The sequence below is a fragment of the Podarcis gaigeae genome (assembly GCF_964106915.1).
Source record: "Podarcis gaigeae genome assembly, chromosome: Z".
Taxonomy (NCBI): domain Eukaryota; kingdom Metazoa; phylum Chordata; class Lepidosauria; order Squamata; family Lacertidae; genus Podarcis; species Podarcis gaigeae.
The window spans coordinates 33,261,486-33,286,027 of NC_139691.1; the positions used below are offsets into that span (position 1 = coordinate 33,261,486).

General features: G+C 45.1%; 2 protein-coding genes across 2 annotated transcripts in view; one reads left to right on the plus strand and one right to left on the minus strand.

Annotated features, from left to right (window-relative positions):
• Positions 1-1,519: 1,519 nt before the first annotated feature.
• Positions 1,520-4,266, minus strand: RPL36A (ribosomal protein L36a). The gene is made up of 5 exons (XM_083723156.1): positions 4,154-4,266; positions 3,308-3,413; positions 2,612-2,679; positions 2,118-2,240; positions 1,520-1,606 (listed from the first exon to the last, which is right to left on the minus strand). The coding sequence occupies exons 1-5, from the start codon at positions 4,154-4,156 to the stop codon at positions 1,586-1,588; spliced, it is 321 nt and encodes a 106-aa protein (XP_083579282.1). The 5' UTR covers positions 4,157-4,266; the 3' UTR covers positions 1,520-1,585.
• Positions 4,267-4,360: 94 nt separating this feature from the next.
• Positions 4,361-24,542, plus strand: part of BTK (Bruton tyrosine kinase) — a 41,258-nt gene continuing 21,076 nt past the window's right edge. Inside the window, exons 1-7 of the mRNA XM_083722890.1 lie at positions 4,361-4,580; positions 7,268-7,402; positions 12,804-13,004; positions 16,461-16,559; positions 17,969-18,028; positions 20,104-20,185; positions 22,325-22,453. Of these exons, the coding sequence (XP_083579016.1) occupies positions 12,864-13,004; positions 16,461-16,559; positions 17,969-18,028; positions 20,104-20,185; positions 22,325-22,453 (511 nt within the window). The 5' untranslated portion in view covers positions 4,361-4,580; positions 7,268-7,402; positions 12,804-12,863. The remainder of the gene's footprint in view (positions 4,581-7,267; positions 7,403-12,803; positions 13,005-16,460; positions 16,560-17,968; positions 18,029-20,103; positions 20,186-22,324; positions 22,454-24,542) is intronic.

Here is a 24,542-nt window from a genome sequence, read left to right on the forward strand (position 1 = left end):
GCCATGTCCTACACATAGCAGCACAATATAATGAAAACACGCCCCTGCTTTCTTCAGCAAGCCTCATAGTTGGGCATGAGAGCTGAAAAATATCCACATCTGTATACTCAATTCTGACTAAACTCAGCCTCCTAGAGCAAAATATACACCAGGAGGCTGAGTTTGGTCAGAATCAAGTATATACTTCCAGGGTTAACACTAAATACATTCCTTCTGGTAAACGAGCCACCATGGCTGCTAGAGGGCTGTGAAAACTGGTGTCCTGGGCTTTTGGCTTACCTACCCATGTATTCTCTGAAACCAAGAGAGCACATTGTTTGCCGGATGTGAAAGATATTGACATTTTTTCCAGCTCTCCTACCCCATCATGTTCTTCATCCACAGATGTTCGAACAATCTGGTATTTTTGTATGCTTGACCCAACCTTTGTTCTGATGTCAATGTTTCGTTTTGTAGGGATCGTGAACAGCCAAATTGACTGTATCTCCTGCCAAGCCCCTTCACATGTAAAAATGTTACTTAAGGGGGCCTTATCTGAGGTGAGATACCTGACCAAAAAGAGCCTTTTAAAAGCTAATCTGCTTTTGCAGCCTTGTCCTCTTCACATCAGGATCTTCTATGAAGTGGACCAGTCATGCTGATTCTTTGTGAGTAAATCTTAAGTGTAGTGAATAGGGTTTGATTAGATCAGAAGGTCAGTGGTTCGAATCCCCAGGACAGGCTGAGCTCCTGTTGCTCGGTCCCAACTCCTGCCAACCTAGCAGTTTGAAAGCATGCCAAAAAGTGCAAGTAGATACCACTTGTACCACTCTGGTGGGAAGGTAAATGGCGTTTTCAGTGTTCTGTTGTGCCAGAAATGGCTTAGTCATGCTGGCCACATGACCCGGAAAATCTGTCTGCGGACGAACGCCAGCTCCCTCAGCCTGTAAAACAAGATGAGCGCCGCAATCCCAGAGTCATTGTCAGGGGTCCTTTACTTCAGTCTGAGCCACAGTACTCTATTTTTTTGGTATTCTGTTTTAACCTACCTGCTTTCCCCTCTCTTTATTCCTAATAGTTTCTTAATTTGGCTGCTTAAACATCATTTGCCAGTCTCAGGGTTTTATAATCTCCATGCGCGTAGACCTTTGGTATTTAGTCTACTGGGAGTTTAGGACTGAAGTTGTAAGTGCCCAGCGCACTCTTCTCTGGTGTGTATGTTTGAGAGAGAATGGGCTGATGCTACATTCTGAGTAAATCACAAAGCTGTGGGTTGAACAGAGTAGTGCTGGGGCACTGGCTCAGAACTTTTAAAAGCAGTTGTTTTTGTGTACCCTAGGTTCCCTCCCATCAGGGACTGGAATGGTGGTGACAGCAAATACTGAAAAGTAAGATCCACTGGTAAACTTGCAGGGTTAGTGTGTTGCAGCTGGGCAACCAAGGGGGTCAAGGAATGCTATCTTGGGCCACAGACCCGCTTTGTCACAGGGATAAAATGAGATAAGCTCACACTAGTAAACAAAAATGGCTATGACACATATTAGGGTGATCCAATAGGACTTTTATTACATTTCATACATCAACCAACAATGGGTTCCACAGCAGCCTAGAACTGGATAACCTGGCCCTGTAAGGGGAAATAAAAAAACCAGACTGAGTATCTAGCCAACAGCACCCGAAACCATTTTTAATTCTGTAGATTCCCCCCCCCCCCCATTTGCAAAAGAGGCTTAGCACTTGCTTTCAGCTGACCAGGACCACTCCCAAAGACTAAAGATAAACCTAGAAAATGATTTTAAACGTGTATGATTGTGGGTCCCATATAAGGCACCCTGAAAAGTATAGTTTTTCATATTATTTGAATCCACTGCACTCCTACAAAAAGCCCTAAAACAAGATAGGTGCATGAGAAAGGTGTACATATCCTGATTTGTTTTCACTTATTTATTCCTCCAACTCTTTTCTGTCATAACACTATATCAAACCCACTTTTACAATCAATCTAATGGTCCAAAGGACAGCTATTATCTCTCACTGTCACAACAAACACCCACAATTAGCAAGACAGGCAGCATCACTTTGGACACTAAAGGATGGGGCCAGCATTGCACAGAACATGACTTAGCAAAGGATTGTACCTTTCTCTTCTTGTCTCCTCCCAACTCGAAGTGCTTGCACCTCTTAATGGCCAGCATCCTCTTTGACCTGCAATTGGGCTCCACACATTCCAGTCTCAGCACGATCTTCTTTGTGGTCTTTGCCTGAAACAGAAAAGAAAGTCTATTCAGGCCCTGACAAAGGCCTATCTCAACATTTGTCCCCTACCTTCCCTACACCTACTTACAAGGCAAGGCAGAAAGGGAAGCAGAAAAGTGAAAAGGTGAGGCAATCAGTCAGATTAGTATTCCGTGAAAATGAAAAGTGACCAAAATTAAGCTGAGATCCTAAAAAGGAAGATCCAGTCCCAGAAGCTCTGATTTTTCATTCATTCATTCATTCATTCATTCATTCATTCATTCATTCATATTAATTCCTGAAATAAACCCGCAACAGGAATTCTCCAGTTCCACACCAGCATACTCAGTTTCAAGTTGCACCATACAAGTTCCCATAGCCTTCCAATTAGGCTCACCTTTTTGCGGAAGATGGGCTTTGTTTGGCCACCATAGCCACTCTGCTTGCGATCATATCGCCGCTTTCCTAATGGGAAGAAATTAAATCCTTCAGATAACAGTGAAGTCTACTTGAAACTCAATCCCCCTAAACACTACAAGACACAGGAACAACCCACTTCACCATGAGGTAGGTTGGCTATCTGTATTCCTACAACATGCAACTGTTTCCTGCTGCCACACATTCTCCGAACAGCTTACCTTGCCTATTTTTCTCCCCTATGGTTCTGAGGTTTCACAAACCAGGTGTTGTTTATCTACTTTACTGTCACAGTGTTGTGTGATGAGGTATACGCAGGGAGAATATTTTTAAATGTTAAGGGAACCTCTGTATTTATTCCCTTATCCCCCCCCCGCCTCCACATTTTGTATGGGTTGTGCACACAAAGGCCAACACTGCAAAGTAAAAGCAAAATCCACTTAATGAAGTAGAACACTTCATGTATTCACAACATGAGCTGATTCCGTATTTCCCACATGGCACAATGTTCTGTACTCCTCCTGCATTTTCTTAAATTAATGAAATATATGCTCAAATAACGTTTTACAGATGGCAATCCCAAGTTTCAAAAAAATGTACCATTTCTACAATATTGCAGGCATGCTTTTTGTGATTCCAAGAAATTGGGAGTAAAATGTACACTTCTGCAACTTACCCTGAGCATACAAAGACTCCTTGCCCTTCTTGTACTGGGTTACTTTGTGGGGCTGGTGCTTCCCACACTTTTTGCAGTAAGTCCTGCGGGTTTTGGGGACGTTCACCTGGCAAAGAAGAACAAGTTAAGTTTTACAGCAGTAAGTGTGTCTCCTTAGCTTTGCATGCAGCCATGTGATTATATCCTGCTAACTAGATAATTAGCATACCATGTGGTCAGGCAAAGTAAGATGCCCCTTAATAGGAAAACCCACCTAGCGAAAATGCATACAAGGGGCCAATGGAACATAGCTCACAGCAGTGTTCTTTTCAAGTGTAAATTGTGAAATAAATAAAAAACAGGACTTGAGCACAACAGCATTCTCACATCCCACAGCAACTGCTCTTCTGAGGTACACATGGCAATCGACAGGTTTACACGACGTTATTACAAATAATCAAATCCCCGCCAGCAGAAAATCAGCACGAGAAGGCTGGGTTGGAAACCTTTCCACAGACAAGCTAGTTTTCTATACGCAGGAATGTAAATGCCATTATATGCACCGTGCCCTCCGCCAACACCCCCGCAACCTGAACCACAGCGCAGCCTACAATAGCCTAAGCGCGACCTGCACTACCGTCAGGGCCTCCTTGGACAGGCACAATCAGGGTCTACCCTTCCCCTCCATGCCCATTCTGGCCTTGCCAACCTCGGGCCTTTTCCACCTCCCTTCTCTCCACAACCCAGCAATTCCCCAACCAAATCCCCCCAGCCCTGTCGGCCGTCTGTCGCCGCTTCTCTGAGACCCACGCCCGAACCGCTGCCCTTAGCCCCCGAAGCGGATGGCTTTGGATCCAAGCATCTCACCATCTTGCCAGCGTCAACGTCGCCTCCACAGAGAAAGAAAGAACTTCTTCCCGGAAGCGGAAGTCAAAGATACGCGAGAGCAGAAAAAGAAAGGGAAGCCGGAAGGCTAGAGCGCCACTCGCAGGCTCATCATAGAGTCGTCGAGGAGGAAGAACGAGCGAGCCGTGTCCACCACCTTCCGGAAAGGAGAGGAAATTGCGGCCACATGTGCTTGCATGGCTTGTTCGCGTTGCACACTTACCTGAGAGTAACGAAGCCCCATTGCACTCGGCGGGACTTACCTTAACATGGTTTAAGGTCGGGATGCATGAGTTGGTATAAGAAGGAGATTTTTTCCAAGTGCAGCTTTTCCCAATTGGGACGTTGCGGCGACTGCGACAGATGAGCAGCTGGCATAACATTTCCTTTTTACGCAGCTCATAGAAAGGTACAGACGTCTGGCAATGATACTGAAATCATAGCCATCGTAGCCATCTTCATAAAATAGTAATAATAATAGTAAATGTTACAAGTAGACAAAGTCACAAAAAAAGTTGTGTGGTGTGTTTTATTTAACCATTTTATCAGGAAGAGAGTTGCTCACATAGTGGATTACTTGAAAAGAGGAAGCTTTTGTGGCTGTGCAAACTCCGGAGATTCTCCCTATGTTCAACGGGCCTCACACTGGCGAGGGCTGCCTCTGGCCCTGACCTTCCCTATACACACGCACCCAGTACTTTATTTAGCTTTCCACTGACGCACTCCTCTCCGACTTGGCCAAATGGCAGTTTTTGCAAATACTGGGGGGGGGGGGGGAGAAGTTTCCTGACCTGGAGTTAACCTCAGCTCTGAGTTGCAGGCTGGGGTTAAAAGAGAGGCCTTGGTGCACATTAGGGTAACCCAAATGTTATGAAAGGCAGCAGTGATGTTCAGGCTTTTGAGTTGCCAAAACTCTTAGGCAGACAAATTGGTAAGCAAAACAGAAAGGGAGGGAAATGGTTAATGTGGGCCATGGACAAAGAATGGGCATCGCTGTACATGTCACATCACCACCATAGATTTAAAACAATGTTACACTCAGTGCTTTTTTCCTGGGGGTACGCAGGGGTACACATACCCCTAAACATTTTTTGAATCGTTGGCCTCATTGAGGGGCAGTATTTCAATGTGAATAGGAAAATGAGAGTACCCCTAAACATTTTTTAAGGAAAAAAAGCACTGGTTATACTACTTTACCAGCTGCCGGGACTTGTAGTTTACCTCCACAGAGAGCTACAGTTCCCAGCATTCATGGCAAGCTACAGTTCCCAGGATTCTTTGGGGGAAGCCATGACTGTGAACAAGATGTAAGTGTGCTCTAAGTGTACAGCATGGTGTCATTGTGACCACAGTCTTCCTGTGCTTGGCATCACTCTTCATATTTTATGAAGCTCGCAAAACCAGCTCTAAAGTTAAGCCCCAGTTCAAATTGCACCCTGCTCAAGCCTTATTTGCTTGTAATGGCCGGATCCATCTTGGATATGACCCCTCTTCAGCTTGTTCTTTCTTATACAGTACAGGCAACATCTTCCTTTGCCTCTTTTGCAGTTTGGCGTGCAATAATTATTCCAACCTCCTCCCCCATGCTCCAGAATTGGGCCAACTGGATTGGCGTGAAAGCTTTTGAGTTTTGCAGGATGTTTCAACAGGCTGACCCTACTTGATGAAGAATTCTGGAAAACAGAAAAAAATAATCTGAAATTAGCCCAATAAAAGATAGTTAACCGATTCTGTATCTTCCTTTCATTGTCTTCCCCTCTGCTTCTATGGCTGTGTACCCACTATAATTTTATATTACATTCGTAGCACATTCCTTCCCTCAAATAATTCTGTTCATAGTAGTTTACCCCTCACTAAGTTATAATTCCCATCAGCCATTAACAAACTAGTGTCCAGAATTCTTTGAAAAAAATACAGTGCTACCTCTGGTTAAGAACTTAATTCATTTGCAGGTCCGTTCTTAACCTGAAACTGTTCTTAACCTGAAGCACCACTTTAGCTAATGGGGCCTCCCGCTGCTGCCGCCCCGCCGTAGCACGATTTCTGTTCTCATCCTGAAGCAAAGTTCTTAACCCGAGGTAATATTTCTGGGTTAGCGGAGTCTGTAACCTGAAGCGTATGTAACCCAAGGTACCACTGTAATGTACTTCAAATGTACTTCAAGGTCTGGTATGCATGGAACCATCTGCTTGCAGTTAGTCCTGGAGCCAATTCTGTTTCTCCTTCCCTCTCCTTGCCTCTCTGCAGGCAGACCTATTGCCTCTTACCAGGCAAGGCCTGGCCCCCCTACTGAGCTAGGACTTCCTTTTCTTGCAGCAAGACTGAAAGTTCCTCCAGGGGTTTTATTGAGCTCATTTGCTTGCACAGTGCTTTCACGGTGGTTAGACTATGTCTGTTGCTTATTGAGCACTTGTTCTTATTTGTTTATGGGGTAGCTATACAACAACAAGCATTCACCCATGTTTTCCTGCAGGGTGTTTACACATCTTCCCATCCATTAACAATTTGTTCATCTCACACTTTTCAATACATTTCCCAGTCACTTTCCTAGCAGCAAAAAAACCAAACAAACACTTGTGGCATTGTTTTTCTTAAAAAGCAGATTTGTTGCGCTAGGGTGACTGAGCGATTTAATCCATTTTCATTGTGCAAGCGTGAACCTATGGTGTGTGCTTGAAACCCACCCACAAATTAGTGACCGCCTGGGCTGGAGGCTCCCAGAGTATGCCCCCAGGTGGGCATTTACTGTGGGATCAGTATTCCCATATAAACAAGTCATTTGCAGCAGCCACACAAGATCGTTCACATCAAAATGCCAGCCCATTTTAACCCCCCCCCCATTTAACTCTTTTCAGGGGAAAGAGGATAATAGGAAAGGGGGGCACCTGTTGCCAATGACCTGTTCGCAAATTAACCCCCTTATGTCTGGAGACACCCTGAGGGTGGCATCATGGTTGAAAGGAAATAAAGACAGTTTGGTCAGAAACTAAGAAAAGGGGAACTGAAAGGGTGGGGTTAGCTCCAGATGACAGTCTTCCCTGCAGTGCAACACAGCTCTTTGACTGAGTCTCCTGCTGCTGCCATTCCTTTTACCAGCCGTTCAAAGATTTTAAAACCATCCACCTATGTGCCGGCTGTTCCAGAGTCCAGAGGCGTCTCAAGGAACCTGCTGCTTTTGAGAGGAGCCCTTTGCAGCACGGTGTGTGGGACAGCAAGGACAAGAGTCAACCAGTGAGTCTTTAATCCTTTGCGCTAGCCCAGAATCAACAGTGCTTTTGAAAAAGAGAGAGGGAGAGAGAGAGAGAGGAGAGCAAACTAAGAAGTGGGGAGGGCAAAATGAAAGCAATGAGGGCAGGTCGATTTGTAGCCTCATTCAGGAATCAAGTGGAAAATTTCAGAGTGATGATCTTGGGCCTGAGAACACCAACAGGAATAAGAGCAACAGCAGATTTGATGAGTGTAGTGCAACTAAATTGTGGGCCACACAGACACTCTAGTTTTCTGTTCTCAGGTGTGTTTCCCAGCCCACGCACCTCTGGCTGCTGGTACTCAAATCCTGGACGCCATGTCTTCTTAATTGTGTACCTTGCAGATATACATGTGCGTACGCAGAAATGTAGGAAGCTGCCTTACACCGTCAGACTAATGGTCAATTTAACTCAGTATTATCCACACTGAGGTGCCAGAGATCAAATCTAGGACCTTCATGTGGAGCATGTGCACGACTGCTAAAGTGCAGCTCCTGATTACGCTGCTTTTGTACTCTTCCAAGGAACATGGCATCTGTGGCCATCACAAGCCATCTGTGCGCAGAGACAGTGATGTACTTGCTTTTTGAAGCCATTCACATAGGGAATTAAAAGTATTCTTCTTTTAATATGGCTTCTTTTCATACATGCTATGTTTTCTCTTACTTTTTGTATAAATCCAGTTACAGATAGGTAGCCGTGTTGGTCTGCCATAGTCAAAACAATAAAAATTCCTTCCAGTAGCACCTTAAAGAGCAACTAAGTCAGTTCTTGGTATGAGCTTTCGTGTGCATGCACACTTCTTCAGATACCAAGAACTGAAGAAGTGTGCATGCACACGAAAGCTCATACCAAGAACTGACTTAGTTGGTCTTTAAGGTGCTACTGGAAGGAATTTTTTTTGTTTTTGTATAAAGGAAGAGTAAGTAAATAAATATGGAACATTTGTGATTATGGACAAAATTAGAGCCATGGTAGATAGCAGAGCAGGCGACGCGGGTGGCGCTGTTGGTTAAACCACAGAGCATAGGACTTGCCGATCAGGTCAGCGGTTCGAATCCCCGTGATGGGGTGAGCTCTCGTTGCTCAGTCCCAGCTCTTGCCCACCTAGCAGTTCGGAAGCACGTCAGAGTGCAAATAGATACAGTGGTACCTCGGGTTACATAGACTTCAGGTTACATACGCTTCAGGTTACAGACTCCGCTAACCCAGAAATAGGTTACGCTTCAGGTTAAGAACTTTGCTTCAGGATGAAAACAGAAATCGTGCTCCAGTGGTGTGGCGGCAGTGGGAGGCCCCATTAGCTAAAATGGTGTGCTTCAGGTTAAGAACAGTTTCAGGTTAAGTACAGACCTCCGGAACGAATTAAGTACTTAACCTGAGGCACCACTGTAAATAGGTATCACTCCGGCGGGAAGGTAAATGGTGTTTCTGTGCGCTGCTCTGGTTCGCCAGAAGCAGCTTAGTCATGCTGGCCACATGACCCAGAAGCTGCACGCCGGCTCCCTCGGCCAGTAAAGTGAGATGAGCGCCGCAACCCCAGAGTCAGTCACGACTGGACCTAATGGTCAGGGGTCCTTTACCTGTAGATAGCCGCGCCAGGAATTTATAGTCAATTAATAAATTCATTGGCAACTGGTTCCCCCCTCCTTCTGTAATGGAACTGTTTGTTTGTTTGTTTGTTAAGTTTATGTATCACCCTTCATCATAAGATCTCGGGGCGATTCACAAGATAAAAATACAAGGTTAAAACACAAATAAATAGTTAAAACAAAAGCAGCAAAACTATAACCCCCCCTGCAAATATATAAAACATTATAATACTTAGCATTCAACCCGTGCTTTCCAATGTTCAAAGTAGTACAGATGCATTATCTAATTGTAATACCATATGGATTGCAATTGCAGATGAGAGTGGCAGGAGGTGTAGCTCAAAAGTCTGTGTTAGCTTTTTTGAACATTGCTTGGCTCTATCTAATTAATGCCTTCATTTTCTGACGCTCTGGAAGTTGTGCTAGGGAGCGACCTACTTCTAATACAAAAAGCAAAGGTTGGCCCAGAAGAGAAAAAAATCCAAAAAGTAATACTTTTATTAGGTCGAACAAAATGCTACAAAATAGTGTGCAAGTTTTTGAGCCCTCCATAACTCATTATCAGGCTTTGTGGTAAACAAAACAAGATTGGGGGAAGAGGAAGGGGAAAAATTGGCTGATGCTGGATGAAATCTGAATTTAGTCACAGTCTTAATGTGGGAGGAGAAGGTACCACACATTCCAACGAAGACCTGTTTCAAATGTAGAAAACCTTTGGCCCGTCCAGTGTTAATGAACTACAACTTCCATCAACCTCTGCAAGCATGGCTAATGACCAGGCATCATGGGATTTGTAGTTTAGCAACATCCAGAGCGCCAAATTTTCCCTACACTTGGTATATTTTGCTGTTTTGTAGGTTTCAGTGGGACCGTTTCCCAAGACAGACATACAATGGTTCATCATCCTTGTGAAAATATAAAATCAAGCTGTTACACCCAGATCTCCATCTTTAGGTGAAACACAAAGGTTCCTTCAATGGGGTAAACAAACAGGAATACAGAGCAGCTATGCTGTTTTTAGATTAGCAAAGTTGGGAAGCTGAAACATATTTAAACTGTGCAGTTCTTTTTTCTGATGGGGCCTCATCTTATCTGAAAGCCCCACAATCTGTGCAGATGAGAAGGCTTATCAAGACGTTAGATGCATAAGATAGATACTGCTTCTACTTCCAAGCAGCTGGTGTCCTCTGTTGCATGGAATTGGATCCATCTCCAACTGCACATGGAAGTAGCTCCCATGGCAACTTTGGCCAGGCATATTTTTAGGAGCACCAGAACATGACGGAACTTTTCATAATCTTACAGAGAATGTCAGAACCCAAAGTCAGCTCTCAGCATCGATTGCACGCATGGCAAAAGAGATAATGGAAGTCAATAACACCTATTATTTTGAATATCAAAATTCTGCATCATGGAAAAATTGAACCCTGTGGCATATATTGGGGGAGAGGATCCGTTTTGGATGCAAAAGACCCTTGGGATCTTCCGTTAAAAGAGACCCTGTCAAGCTGCTGCCCGTCAAAGCTGACAAGGAATGACTATAGCTTAATAGCAGAACATCTGTCTTGCTGGCAGACTCTCACATGTTCATGGCATCTTCATTTAGGGCTGGGAGAGAACCATGTTTGAAATCCTGGAGGGTTGCTGACAGTCAGTATAACTATGGTTACCAGATTTTTTTTCAATGAATCCAGGGACACTTTTTTATTTTTTAAAGCTGAGTAGCAACAGGGAGTCAGTAGTGGGGATGGTAAGGCAAAAGACCCTGGGCCCAAGCACACATGCATATTGTATAAAGGCACAAAGCCCTTCTTTCTCACCCTGTGAAACATAAATGCACAGAGTTTTAAAAAAACTGGGCAATGGCTGCCCGCCCGCGGCTCCTGAGCCTCCCCCAATCTGGGGGCAGGGGGCAGGAGATCAGGGGAGTCTTGGGAGTTATGGGCGGGCGGCCGGCCCTTGCCCAGTTTTAAAAAAAACATTGCATTTATGTTTCACAGGGTGCGAAAGAAGGGCTTTGCACCTTGCCTGGCAGAGAAACCGTGCGCCTTGCACCTCTCCTGGGCAGCGGCTGCCTGCCCGCAACTCCCGAGCCTCCCTCATTATTATTTTTTAAATAATGTTTATTAAAGTTTCAAAAAAATACAAAAAGAAAGAAAAGAAAGAGAGAAACAGAAAATACAAAATACAGAAACAAATAAATAAAAACAATTAAAAACAAATCCATCTTTCCATGTCTTGTCTTTCATTTACTTGTTTCCTTGACTTCCTCACACCTCCCTTTTTTGTATTCTAGTTCAATTGGTTATTTCAGCAAATCCTTTCCATCCTTGTTTTTATCTTACTAATTTATCTTAATATATTGTAACTTTACATTCTGACCTGTTAACAATCCATTATTACTTAACCCTAGTTTATAGCATTACTGCTAAAACCACATAACTTCATTCCAGCATCCTTCTAGCATTCCTTAATTTTACAACGTTTCTGTAGATAGTCTTTAAATTTCTTCCAGTCTTCTACCGACTCTTCTCCCTGGTCTCGGATTCTGCCAGTCATTTCCGCCAGTTCCATATAATCCATCACCTTCATCTGCCATTCTTCCCGGGTGGGTAAATCTTGTGTCTTCCAATACTTCGCTATAAGTATTCTTGCTGCTGTTGTCGCATACATAAAAAGAGTTCTATCCTTCTTTGGCACCAATTGGCCGACCATGCCCAGGAGAAAGGCCTCTGGTTTCTCCGAGCCTCCCTCATCAATCAAAACAAAGGTGGAAGGGAGCAGGAGATCTGTACTGCCGGACATCCCCGGTTCTCCTTTGGCAGTGGTGGTGGCAGCGGCAGTCAGCAGCCCACAGCCAGCCAGAGCCAACTGCGCTACCAGGCTGGCTCAGGGCTGCTGAGGCGGCTGCTGCCACATTTCCCGGGGACAGATTTGCAAACCTGGGGACATTCTGGGGACAGATTTGCAAATCTGTGGACTGTCCCTGGGAACCAGGGACGTCTGGTAACCCTAGTATAGACAATACTGAGCTGGGTGGGCCAATGGCATGTCTTGGTGTAAGGCCACTTCCTAAGTTCCTTTGTTTACATGGCACTGAAATGATCCCAAAAAGGCACCCAGCAACCTTGTAGGGAGAACATTCCACAGTCAGGGGGCCACCACTGAAAAAGCCCTTTCCCTAGTATCTCACTTGGCTGGGGCAACCAGAGAAGGACTTGTGAAGATGGTCTGGGTTTGTGCATCTTGAATATATTTTGTGCACCCTGAATGTATTTTGATTTAATAAGAAAGAGAATTAGCTAGCTTCGGGTCATTAACAGTGCAATATAAGCATGTTTACAGGGACGCGGGTGGCGCTGTGGTCTAAACCACAGAGCCTAGGACTTGCTGATCAGAAGGTCGGCGGTTTGAATCCCCACAATGGGATGAGCTCCCGTTGCTCGGTCCCTGCTCCTGCCAACCTAGCAGTTCAAAAGCACGTCAAAGTGCAAGTAGATAAATAGGTACCGCTACGGCGGGAAGGTAAATGGCATTTCCGTGCGCTGCTCTGGTTCACCAGAAGTGGCTTAGTCATGCTGGCCACATGACCCAGAAGCTGTACGCCAGCTCTCTCGGCCAATAATGCAAGATGAGCACCACAACCCCAGAGTCGGCCACGACTTGACCCAATGGTCAGGGGTCCCTTTACCTTGACCTTATAAGCATGTTTACACAGAAGTCTGTTAATCAGGGCTTCCTTCCTAGTCTGTATTATGATGTTGATTGCAGCTGTCCCTTTTTCTTGATTAGCGGAAGTCCAGCGAATCCACCGTGGAAGGGGAGGAGGAGGAGGAGAAGGCGACGTGAGCCATGTCGAATGTTATCCTGGAGGGCATCTTTCTAAAACGCTCCCAGCAGAAGAAGAAGACATCCCCTCTCAACTTCAAGAAACGGCTCTTCCTGCTGACTGAGAGCAAGCTCTCCTACTATGAGTACGACTTTGAGCGCGGGGTGAGTCACAGAGAAGAGACAGCTGGCTGTGATAGAAGTGAGGTAGCTAGGTGCAAAAGAGTATATGGCTTTTGCGCCTTTAATAGTTGCATTAAAGAGGGACTTCCAGCAGGTAGTTGTCACTAAAGATGCAGCAATGCTGTCCTCTTTTGAACCTAGCCACCCTAAAGCTGCTGATTGTAGATGCCATGAAAGGGCATCAAGTGTTTAGTTATTTAATTTATTGTTACTGTATTTTTACTGACAGAGACAAGGAAATGTATATGTAGGATTTTCTGTCTCAGGTGCCCAAGGGACCAGCCTTGGGTAATGTGCATCGGTTAGGCTGAGGGATGGTGAATGGCCCATGATCACCTAGTGAACTTTGTGTCTGAGTGGGGGTTTGAAGCTGGATTTCTGATGTCCCAGTCTGACATGCTCAACCAGGTATGGAGAGCCTGTTGTTCGACTCTGATTTCTCTCAGCCCCAGATAATGGTCAGGGATGGTAAGAATTCAAGAACAATGTGGTGGGGTGCCCACACTAACTCTCTGAAGACACACAAAACAGCTTGATCTTGCAAAGGAGATTTACATGAAGAAGGCGGTTTTTGTCTGTGCAGCAAACACAGCTGCGGGGTTTACATTGCGATCTAAGGCCCGTTTAACTGGCTGAGTGCTGTCACATCCACACAGTTACATGCAAAGTGCTCTTAAACCATTTTGACAGCCCTGGGAATCTTAGCTTGTTAAGGATGCCCGGGATTGTAGCTTGATTGGGGGGAGGGTAAGGTCTCTTAACAACCCTCAGTGTATTTAACAAACTACAGTCCCCAGGATCCTTTGGAGGAAGCCATGTCTTGTTAAAGTGGCATAATAGTGCTTTAATGTATGGTATGTGGGTGTGATTTTTTTGATGGATACAGAAGGACTCATGTTTTGATCCTAGGGCCTCAGCTACATTAGTAAAAAAAAAAAACAAAGCATTTTAAATGCATTCTAACACTGTGACACCACATGGTGCTGTGGAGTTCAATCCTCAGCAATGTGATTTCTTCTTCTTATTATTATTATTATAATGTATTTTTATTAAATATTTTCGTGATTTACAAAAGTATGTGTAATATGTCTCTCTCGTATTTTTTCCATGTAACATTTTTACAAATCAATTTCATTTGTTGAGACATTAGGAAGAAAAGGGAGAGAGGGGTGCAGGGGGGGAAGATGGGTGGGGTCGGGTGGCAATGTTTCTATTATACCGGTACTTAATGTATGTAGGGTTTAGGACGCGGGTGGCGCTGTGGGTTAAACCACAGAGCCTAGGACTTGCCGATCAGAAGGTCGGCGGTTCGAATCCCCGTGACGAGGTGAGCTCCCGTTGCTCGGTTCCTGCTCCTGCCAACCTAGCAGTTCAAAAGCACGTCAAAAGTGCAAGTAGATAAATAGGTACCGCTCCGGCGGGAAGGTAAACAGCGTTTCAGTGTGCTGCTCTGGTTTGCCAGAAGCGGCTTAGTCATGCTGGCCACATGACCCGGAAACTGTATGCTGGCTCCCTCGGCCAATAAAGCGAGATGAGCGCCGCAACCCCAGAGTCGGCCACGACTGGACTTAATGGTCAGGGGTCGCTTTACCTTTACCTTTATGTGGGGTTTGGTGTCAGTGTTGCTTGTGCAGGTTCTCTGCTGTTTACTTGTGTTCCTTTGGTGGTGAGAGAGTTTGGGGTTGGCCTAGGGAGTGGTTGTTTGTTTGTTATTGGCTGTGGTGATCTTTGTTTCCATGTGTGAGTGGGGTGGGTGGGTGTTTTGGATCAGGTTAGCCATATTGATTTGTATGCTGTTGGTGGATTATTGTCATTGTCTTGTTGGGCTGTGTATGTGCTGAAGAGGAGCCATACCAGGGGAAAGGCGTCTTCTTCTATTTGTCACCGTGTCAGTTTCAGTTTATTGGTTAATTTCTCTAATAAGGCTGTTTCCCACGGTGTTTGGTATACCATTGGTCCATGCTTACTCCTGACAGGTCTCTCCAGTGTCTGGTTATGGTGTTTCTGGCTGCTGAAAGTAGGTGGGTTATGAGTTCTTTGTGGTGTAAATGGGCATTATTGTCTTGGAAGATGTTTGTTGTTGTTTAGTCGTTTAGTCGTGTCCGACTCTTCGTGACCCCATGGACCAGAGCACGCCAGGCACTTCTGTCTTCCACTGCCTCCTGCAGTTTGGTCAGACTCATGCTAGTAGCTTCGAGAACACCATCCAACCATCTCGTCCTCTGTTGTCCCCTTCTCCTTGTGCCCTCCATCTTTCCCAACATCAGGGTCTTTTCCAGGGAGTCTTTTCTTCTCATGAGGTGGCCAAAGTATTGGAGCCTCAGCTTCACGATCTGTCCTTCCAGTGAGCACTCAGGGCTGATTTCCTTCAGAATGGATACGTTTGATCTTCTTGCAGTCCATGGGACTCTCAAGAGTCTCCTCCAGCACCAGAATTCAAAAGCATCAATTCTTTGGTGATCAGCCTTCTTTATGGTCCAGCTCTCACTTCCATACATCACTACTGGGAAAACCACGGCTTTAACTATACGGACCTTTGTTGGCAAGGTGATGTCTCTGCTTTTTAAGATACTGCCTAGGTTTGCCATCGCCTTTCTTCCAAGGAGCAGGCGTCTCTTAATTTTGTGACTACTGTCACCATCTGCAGTGATCATGGAGCCTAAGAAAGTAAAATCTCTCACTGCCTCCATTTCTTCCCCTTCTATTTGCCAGGAGGTGATGGGACCAGTGGCCATGATCTTCGTTTTTTTGATGTTGAGCTTCAGACCATATTTTGCGCTCTCCTCTTTCACCCTCATTAAAAGGTTATTTAATTCCTCCTCACTTTCTGCCATCAAGGTTGTGTCATCTGCATATCTGAGGTTGTTGATATTTCTTCCGGCAATCTTAATTCCAGTTTGGGATTCATCCAGCCCAGCCTTTCGCATGATGCATGTAAGTTAAATAAGCAGGGAGACAATATGCAGCCTTGCCGTACTCCTTTCCCAATTTTGAACCAATCAGTTGTTCCATATTCAGTTCTAACTGTAGCTTCTTGTCCCACATAGAGATTTCTCAGGAGACAGATGAGGTGATCAGGAAGATGTTTAGTAGGGCCAATTCTGGGGTGATTTCTAATACTTGCTTTGTTATTTTACATATTTCTCGTACGGCTGTTGTCTAGAATAGTTGGATTTTGAGGCATTCCCACCACATGTGGAGGTATGTGCCTGTGGAGGTGCACCCTCTCCAGCATTTTGGTGAGGTTCCTGGGCGTATTAGTGCTAGTTTTCTTGGTGTTAGGTACCACCTGTAGGTGATTTCGCATTATGAGCTTTACAATGCATTTTCCTGAAACTTTTTTTGATGTGTCTAGATCCAGCCTAAGCCACTAGCTGTGCAAGTAGCGCTGGCTCAAAGCTGAACTATCTTAAAGCATTCCTGTTTTCTCCTTTGCAGCGCCGAGGAAGTAAGAAAGGCTCCGTGGACATTGAGAAGATCACCTGCGTGGAGACTGTGGCTCCAGAGAACAATCCTCCACCAGAACGGCGAATCCCGGTAATGAAGCACTAATGCGCCTTCATTCCAGACAGGATGTTCTTGCTCTCAGCAGCCACAAGATTTACTTGCTAAGCATATGCATGCATGCCGTTGGGGGGGGGGGATGCCACACTGTTTTTCAGTGCTCCACAGTTACATTAAATTGCCATCCAGGGAGAGTGCCCTAAACCAGCTGTGACATGTCTCCTTGTGGTCAGTGGTGGGCCCATATCCATACCCACAAGGGAGGCCACAGAATAGTGGACCAACACAGATACCTGCATTTGGGGATTTCCCTTGAAGGAGTATTTCATGGGTCTTGGGGCTGTCAGGGTGAAGTCCTGGAGTTCCAAATGTATCACTGGTACTAGCTGCTTGTGAGGTTCAGTGTAGGAGCACAGCTGAGTGAGCAGAGCATCTGCTTTGCATGCAGAAGGTCCCAGGTTTGATCCCTGGAGTCTCCAGGTAGGACTGGGAAAGATGCTTCTCATGGCCCTTCAGTGCTAGACCTGCATGGGGAACCTCAAGTATAGGGGCCAACTGGAACTCTCCCATCTCCCCTGCTTCCCTCCCTGGCCCTGGACGGAATGCATCCTTTGACTTTGACAATTCCTCTTGATTGGGTGAATGGAGGGCAGAGAATGGAAGGTGTGTGGAGAAGCTAGCTTACTTTACAAAGGTAAAATATATATTTGTTGCTTTACCCCCGGTTATAAGAAAAAAATGCCTGCTTCTTTTCCTTTATGGGGTATTCCAGAGCCCTTATAGAGTCCTTAAGTGGGTTCCCTATCGGTAGGAAAAATAACAGAGGCCAACCAGAGTATATTGAGAAGCAAAGCAGCTAGTAAACTTGATCTTTATTCAAGGAACTGTTGCAACAGGGTCCCCACTCATCACACGCAGACCACCCCCCTAAAACATCAGGTGTACATCACTGAAGGAGGTAGTCTACAGCAGCTGAGGCGGTCTACAGCAGAAATCCTGTTTGCTAGGATACCTGATAATGGTCACTGACTGCATTACCTGGGCAGCCTGGCCATTCTTTTGTGATGGTTGATACTTTAGTTCCTGAATCCAGGCCACAGGTTCACTCTATTCATACACAAATGTGCCCTTAAGAGAGGATTTGCAAGCAAAAAGACAATGGGAAGGCTTTCCCCATTTGCCTCCCTTGCTGCAGAGGAGTATTTGAGGTCATTGGGAGAGTTAAAATGGCTTTAGGATTGTTCTCCTGTACTATTTAAGACACATGGTTCATATATTTATGCATATGTGTGCATTTATGAATATTTATTTTCTATATTTGAGACCTTAAAATTTAAGCAACACCCACTTTCACCTGCCCACAGTTTCCTGGACGTGAGTTTTGGTGTGTAGGGGAAACATTTCTAATGTATTAATCTCCCATCTATTTCACATGCACACAGAGAAAAGGAGAAGATCTAAGCGAGACAGACATCATAGAGAGGTTCCCCTACCCTTTCCAGGTGAGCTGTTTTTCCTGTTGGCCACCCCATCATAGACAGTTGGGTCACATGTTCCAGACTCAAGAGAATGTGTCTGTACCTGTCTTGTCTCTTACTTTATTGCCCTTAATGACTCCCAGAATCTGTTGCTTTAGTCCTCTACCATCCTGCTCCATGGTCAAGCCACAGGTACAGCTAAAACATTATCAGGTACATTTATACAAAAAAAAAAAAAAAAGCGAAAGAATTTGTTGGCAGGATGGTTTCAGCTCAAAATGCCTTTAAACAGGGCTACTCTGGACTTAAGGGACGTGGGTGGTGCTGTGGGTTAAACCACTGAGCCTAGGATTTGCCAATCAGAAGGTCGGCGGTTCGAATCCCCGCGACGGGGTGAGCTCCTGTTGCTCGGTCCCAGCTCCTGCCAACCTAGTATTTTGAAAGCACGTCAAAGTGCAAGTAGATAAATAGGTACTGCTCCGGCGGGAAGGTAAACGGCCTTTCTGTGCGCTGCTCTGGTTCGCCAGAAGCGGCTTTGTCATGCTGGCCACATGACCCGGAAACTGTATGCTGGCTCCCTCAGCCAATAAAGCAAGATGAGCACCGTAACCGCAGAGTCGGCCACGACTGGACCTAATGGTCAGGGATCCCTTTACTTTTACCTTACTCTGGACTTAATAGTCTTACAGTGACGGACCTACATTTCTGGGGCCCTGAATGTTGAGCTGTCGCAAGGCGCTCCTTCATAACCTGCAGCTAAGTCTGGATAACTGCTGTTATCTTCTTCAATGGGGTTGTTCTACGACAGATCACTACACCTGTACAACGTCTGTGCTACTGATGGTCAAACTTAGGAATGTTGAAATATACAGTGGTACCTCTAGATAGGAACAGGATCCGTTCCGGAGCCCCGTTCGCATCTAGAGGTAAATGTAACTAGTGACGGCGCGTCCCTTTTACCGCTTCTGTGCATGCGTGTGGCGTCATTTTGAGCGTCTGTGCATGCGCAGGTGGCGAAACCCGGAAGTAACGCGCTCCGTTACTTCTGGGTTGCCGAGGAGCGCAACTTGAACGTGCTCAACTCGAAGCATATTTTACCCAAGGTATGACTGTACGACAAAAAATGAATCAGGTTGAGTCATGCCGCTCAAATTGGGTCTCGTGGACCAAAAAATGTTAAGCAGTGTGGATCAAAGTCACTTCTGGGGCCCCTCCAGGATTTGGGTCCTTGAAGCTTAAGCGTCATCATCTTATGCTCCTCTTCCCCTGGCACACACACCATATATTTAAAGAACACAGCCCAAGAGTCCAGGGAACTATAGTTTGCCAAGAATGTGTCTGTACCTGTCTTGTCTTTTACTTTATTGCCCTTAATAAAGTAAGAACTAGTTCTAATAAAGGGGAACTAGTTCTGTAAGGGGTAAACCACAATCCTTAGGATTATTTTTTTGTGGAGGGGGGGGGAGTAAAATGCTTTAAATGTGTGGTGTGCGCATGCAGACTTTCAGACCATTGGTCTTTGTAGTCTAGTACTGTCAGTTTCGGTTTCTCTGTTTCTCATTTACCTGGTTTTAAATCCAATTCTACATGTTGCCACAGCAATTTGCATTTTAAAAAAATCCTTTCGAATATTTCAGTGAGAATTCCTCCTAAAATACATTTTTGACTGAAATTTTGAGTAAAATACTTTTGTGTGTGTGCTCGCAAAAATGCATTTTTGTATTTTATTTTCATGACAGTGTGGATTTTGTTTGTACTTTCCCCTTATGAATGCTTTTTTTGTATGCATTGTTTGGTTGGATAACTCCATCAAAAATTTCAGAAGAATGCAACTTTCAAAGGACAATTGCGTTTCAGTTATCCTATTGGTTAACCAAGCATGAATCACATCATTTCTCTTTACATTCACATAAAATCCTATTTCTTTCTCCCATCCCTTTTTCAATAAGCAGTAAACCAGGCATGGTACATTTAAGAATCCCCTGCCCTTATTGGTCTCTTGGACATCTGCCTGAGACTCCTATCTTGATATGACACTATTGTCTGTGTACAATGTGTTTGTGGCTCTCATCTGTGCTGCTCTGACTCTGTCCCACTAGGTGGTGTATGATGAAGGGCCCCTCTACGTCTTCTCTCCAACAGAGGAGTTGAGGAGCCGCTGGATTCACCAGTTGAAAAATGGTAAGTCTCTCTCTCTCTCTAGTAGTTAAAATCTGGATATTTTAAATAGGAACAATATTTTGCATGAAGGATTCAGGTGGTAAATTAGGTTTGCACACTTGAAATGAATTAACGCAATCCGTTACCCTTTTGCAACAAAGCCACTTAAAAGCATACACACACAGCTGACTTTTTGCTGTTAGGAAAGTGATGGCAAAGCACCCTGAAAAGTGTGAGAAGAATGAATATTAACAAGAAGGCGTATAAATGCGCTGTAAGCAAATCAGGATGAATTCCAGATGAATGCTTACTGTTGTATAACTTCCCTGCAGACAAATCAGAATGAGTGGCCTGTAACAGGGTTTCCAGCTGTTTCTGGACTACAATTCCCATCATCCCTGACCACTGGTCCTGCTAGCTAGGGATGATGGAAGTTGTAGTCCGAAAACAGCTGGAGACACAAGTTTGGGAAACCCTTCGCTATATAGACCAGACATAGTCTAATCTCTGTATATGCTATGCGGAAGCAAATCTGGATGAATGTTTAATAAACAGGTCATCTAGAGCAGTGTTTTCCAACCTTTGGTCTCCAGCTGTTTTTGGACTACAACTCCCATCATCCCTAGCTAGCAAGACCAGTGGTCAGGGATGATGGGAATTGTAGTCCAAAAACAGCTGGAGACCAAAGGTTGGGAAACACTGATCTAGAGGAGCAGTAGCCTGGGGAGAAATTGCTTTTTGCATGGATGACAACCTGATTCCAAGTAAAGTCATTATTGCATGCTTCCTTCCAATGATCTTATTTAACTAAGGTTCACACAGGTTCCTCCTTCTGGGGTGCCTTTATAACGCAAAAAACAATAGATTCCTTTATCCAACAACCCTGACGGTCTTACCTTTTAAAAATTTGTCTCACCTGATATATATCAGCATGTTAAGCTTTTTACACAGTAAGGCCACAACTAATAATAATAATAATAATAATAATAATAATAATAATAATAATTATTTATTATTTATACCCCGCCCATCTGGCTGGGTTTCCCCAGCCACTCTGGGCAGTTTCCAGCAGAATATTAAAATACAATGATTCATCCAGTATTAAAAGCTTCCCTAAACAAGGCTGCCTTCGGATGTCTTCTAAAAGTCTAATAGTTGTTTGTTTCTTTGACATCTGATGGGAGGGTGTTCCACAGAGTGGGCACCACTACCGAGAACACCTGACCATTAGGTCCAGTCGTGACCGACTCTGAGGTTGCGGTGCTCATCTCGCTTTATTGGTCAAGGGAGCCGGCGTACAGCTTCCGGGTCATGTGGCCAGCATAATTAAGCCGCTTCTGGCGAACCAGAGCAGCACACGGAAACGCCGTTTACCTTCCTGCCGGAGTGGTACCTATTTATCTACTTGCACTTTGACGTGCTTTCGAACTGCTAGGTTGGCAGGAGCAGGGACTGAGCAACGGGAGCTCACCCCATCGCGGAGATTCGAACTGCTGACCTTCTGATTGGCAAGTCCTAGGCTCTGTGGTTTAACCCACAGCACTACCTGCGACCCTTTATAGGTTAGGTAGGTGGTAAAGCCTTGACCAGGGCTGGCACAAATATTGAGGGTGCCCTGACAAAAATATCCTCTAGGACTTGCCCAGCACTATCCTGATGCCCACCAAAATAAGCTGACAAAGGGGCAGAGAGGTGAGTGGTGGGGATTGGTGATGTGTATCAGGCCGTGCCATCGATGGGTGCATGTTTTAATGTGCCATAAGACTCTTCCTATTCAGGCCAAGATTAAGCAAATGGACTATTTGAGGAGTTTAACACTGCTTGCTTCTGTTTAACCTGATTGGCCGCATTTAAATCATCATATATCGGTTTACTAAAGCGTGATGTGAATGTACCCTTTTTTTTTTTTGCCCACGTATGCAAGCCCTTCACTTCCTCCTTCACCTAAGCTGGCAAACAAGCCAGGAAGTTCTCACTGACAGTTGTTTCCTGTTTCATCCGAATTGGGAAACTATGGCTTGCAGCTCTGGAGAAAGCCAAGATATTGAACCAACTTCAAACCGAGTATCAATATCCTGGTTTTTTGTTTTGTTTTCTGAAACTGTTTACCATCACACAAACAAGATCAGAAACTATAGTAACCCTTCCTTCCTGCTTCAGTGATCTGCTACAACGCCAACCTGGTGCAGAAATATCATCCCTGCTTCTGGACTGATGGACAATACCTCTGCTGCTCCCAGACAGCTAAAATGGCCATGGGCTGCCAGATTCTGGGAGGCAAGAGTAGAAGTAAGAATTCACTTTGGCTCTTTTAAAAACTTATCTTTCCTTGTGGTTTGTATATGTTAGTACACTTCATCTTTGCGTAAAGCCAGGAGGAGGAACCTGTTGCACTCCAGATATTTGTATCTGGAGTGGTCATTCCTGACCACTAACCATTCTGGCTGGGGCTGATGGAAGCTAGAGTCCAGAAACCTTGTTTTTTTTTTTTTTTTTTGAAGGGGGGCAGGCACAGGTTCTCCATTCCTGATGGAAATAATTGAAACCTCCACCTCACCTCTGCTTTATTTGTGACTGGGGCAGACACATGTTTAAGATATATATGCCTGCTTTGTCATGTCTAAAGTAAGGTAAAGGGACTCTTGACCATTAGGTCCAGTCATGGCTGACTTTGGGGTTGCGGCGCTCATCTCGCTTTATTGGCCGAGGGAGCCGGCGTACAGCTTCCGGGTCATGTGGCCAGCATGACTAAGCCGCTTCTGGCGAACCAGAGCAGCGCATGGAAACGCTGTTTACCTTCCCGCCGGAGTGGTACCTATTTATCTACTTGCACTTTGATGTGCTTTCGAACTGCTAGGTTGGCAGGAGCAGGGACTGAGCAACGGGAGCTCACCCTATTGCGGGGATTCGAATTGCCGACCTTCTGATTGACAAGTCCTAGGCTCTGTGGTTTAACCCACAGCGCCACCTGCGTCCCATCTTGTCATGTCTAGTTCGGCATATTTGGCCTAGTTTCAGAGCACAGAACCAGAAAGCTGGCTTGAAATGCAGGTGCCCCTAATCATCTTGTGGGGGTCTAAAGCATTCCTGAAAACAGATAATCAGATGTAATAACAGAAGAGTTCTGGGTCATTTGACCAAAGATCCAGCTAGCTTCCAACAGATACCGAGTGGAGTAGACGGTAGCATAGGAAGTTGCCTATTGCTCCATCTACCTCAGTGCAGTCCACACTGACTGGCAGCAGCTCACAGGGTTTCGGCAGTAGTCTTTCCCAGCCCTACTTGATGGGCTGCTGTGAGAGTGGAGTGCTGGTCTAGGTGGAACTTTGGCCTGATTTACCAAGGCTCTTCTGAGGTCTAAATCTTAAAGCAGCCACTAGCCTGAGGGTTGAGTTCTTCTGCATGCAGAGCAAATGCTTTACTGCTGAGCTAGCAGGAAGTTGTTGCCGCCCATCATGCCTTGCTTGTGGCATGATGATGATGTCGATGAACAACAATGATAGCAACAAAATGGTTTCTAGTAATCAGAGGTGTGTTACCTCTGAATCACCTCTGGTATGTGATATGAGCATAGAAAGCTTCCGTCCTTGTCCACTTTGCCTGATTAGCCTGATTCCAGCCTTCTCCTTCCAGATGTTTTGGGCCACAACTTCCATAAGCCCCAACTGGTTGATTCAGAACATTTGGAGACCAGGAAGGCTGTTCAGCTCAGGCTAGTGGCAGCTTGTCAGTAGAGGACTTTTCTCACTTGCTCTAAGGAGCAACCTCCCTAACAAAGCAAGGCCCTGTAACCCTTTCAACTGGAGTGCTCTCCCCTGCCCTGCTGTAGTAGTCCACTACTTTCAAAGAGTGCTGTGTGTGAGTTTGAGGAAAGCATTCTTCACTTGTGAATAGGGATTTGCCAGGGGTTGAGGACCTCCACCCTGCAGTTCCGTCTCAGCCCACCAGAGGGTGCAATTTAGCCTGCAAAGCCTTTTCTCCTAAACCACGCCACATGTCAATCAGCTGATTGGACTGACCAGCTACCAGTCTCCAAGCATCAGATGATTGAGTTGGTTCATGGGGTGGGGAGATAAATGTCTGCCTTGCCAGACTGAAAAGATTCCCCATCTTTGGGACAGACAGAACACCCTCAGTCTGTCCTGTCTTATTTTCGCTGGCACTCTTTTATAGTTCCATTCCATCCTGTTTCATGCTGATTTTTGGAAATAGTGCATGAAAAATTATTGTTTAAATTGTGCTCTTTTTTATAAGCATTATTGTCTGCATCCTCCCTCCCACAAATGCTATTTTTCAGGGCTGTTTCAGTTCACTTTCATCATCATCATCAATTTATAATTTATACCCTGCCCATCTGACAGGGTCTCCCTAGCCACTC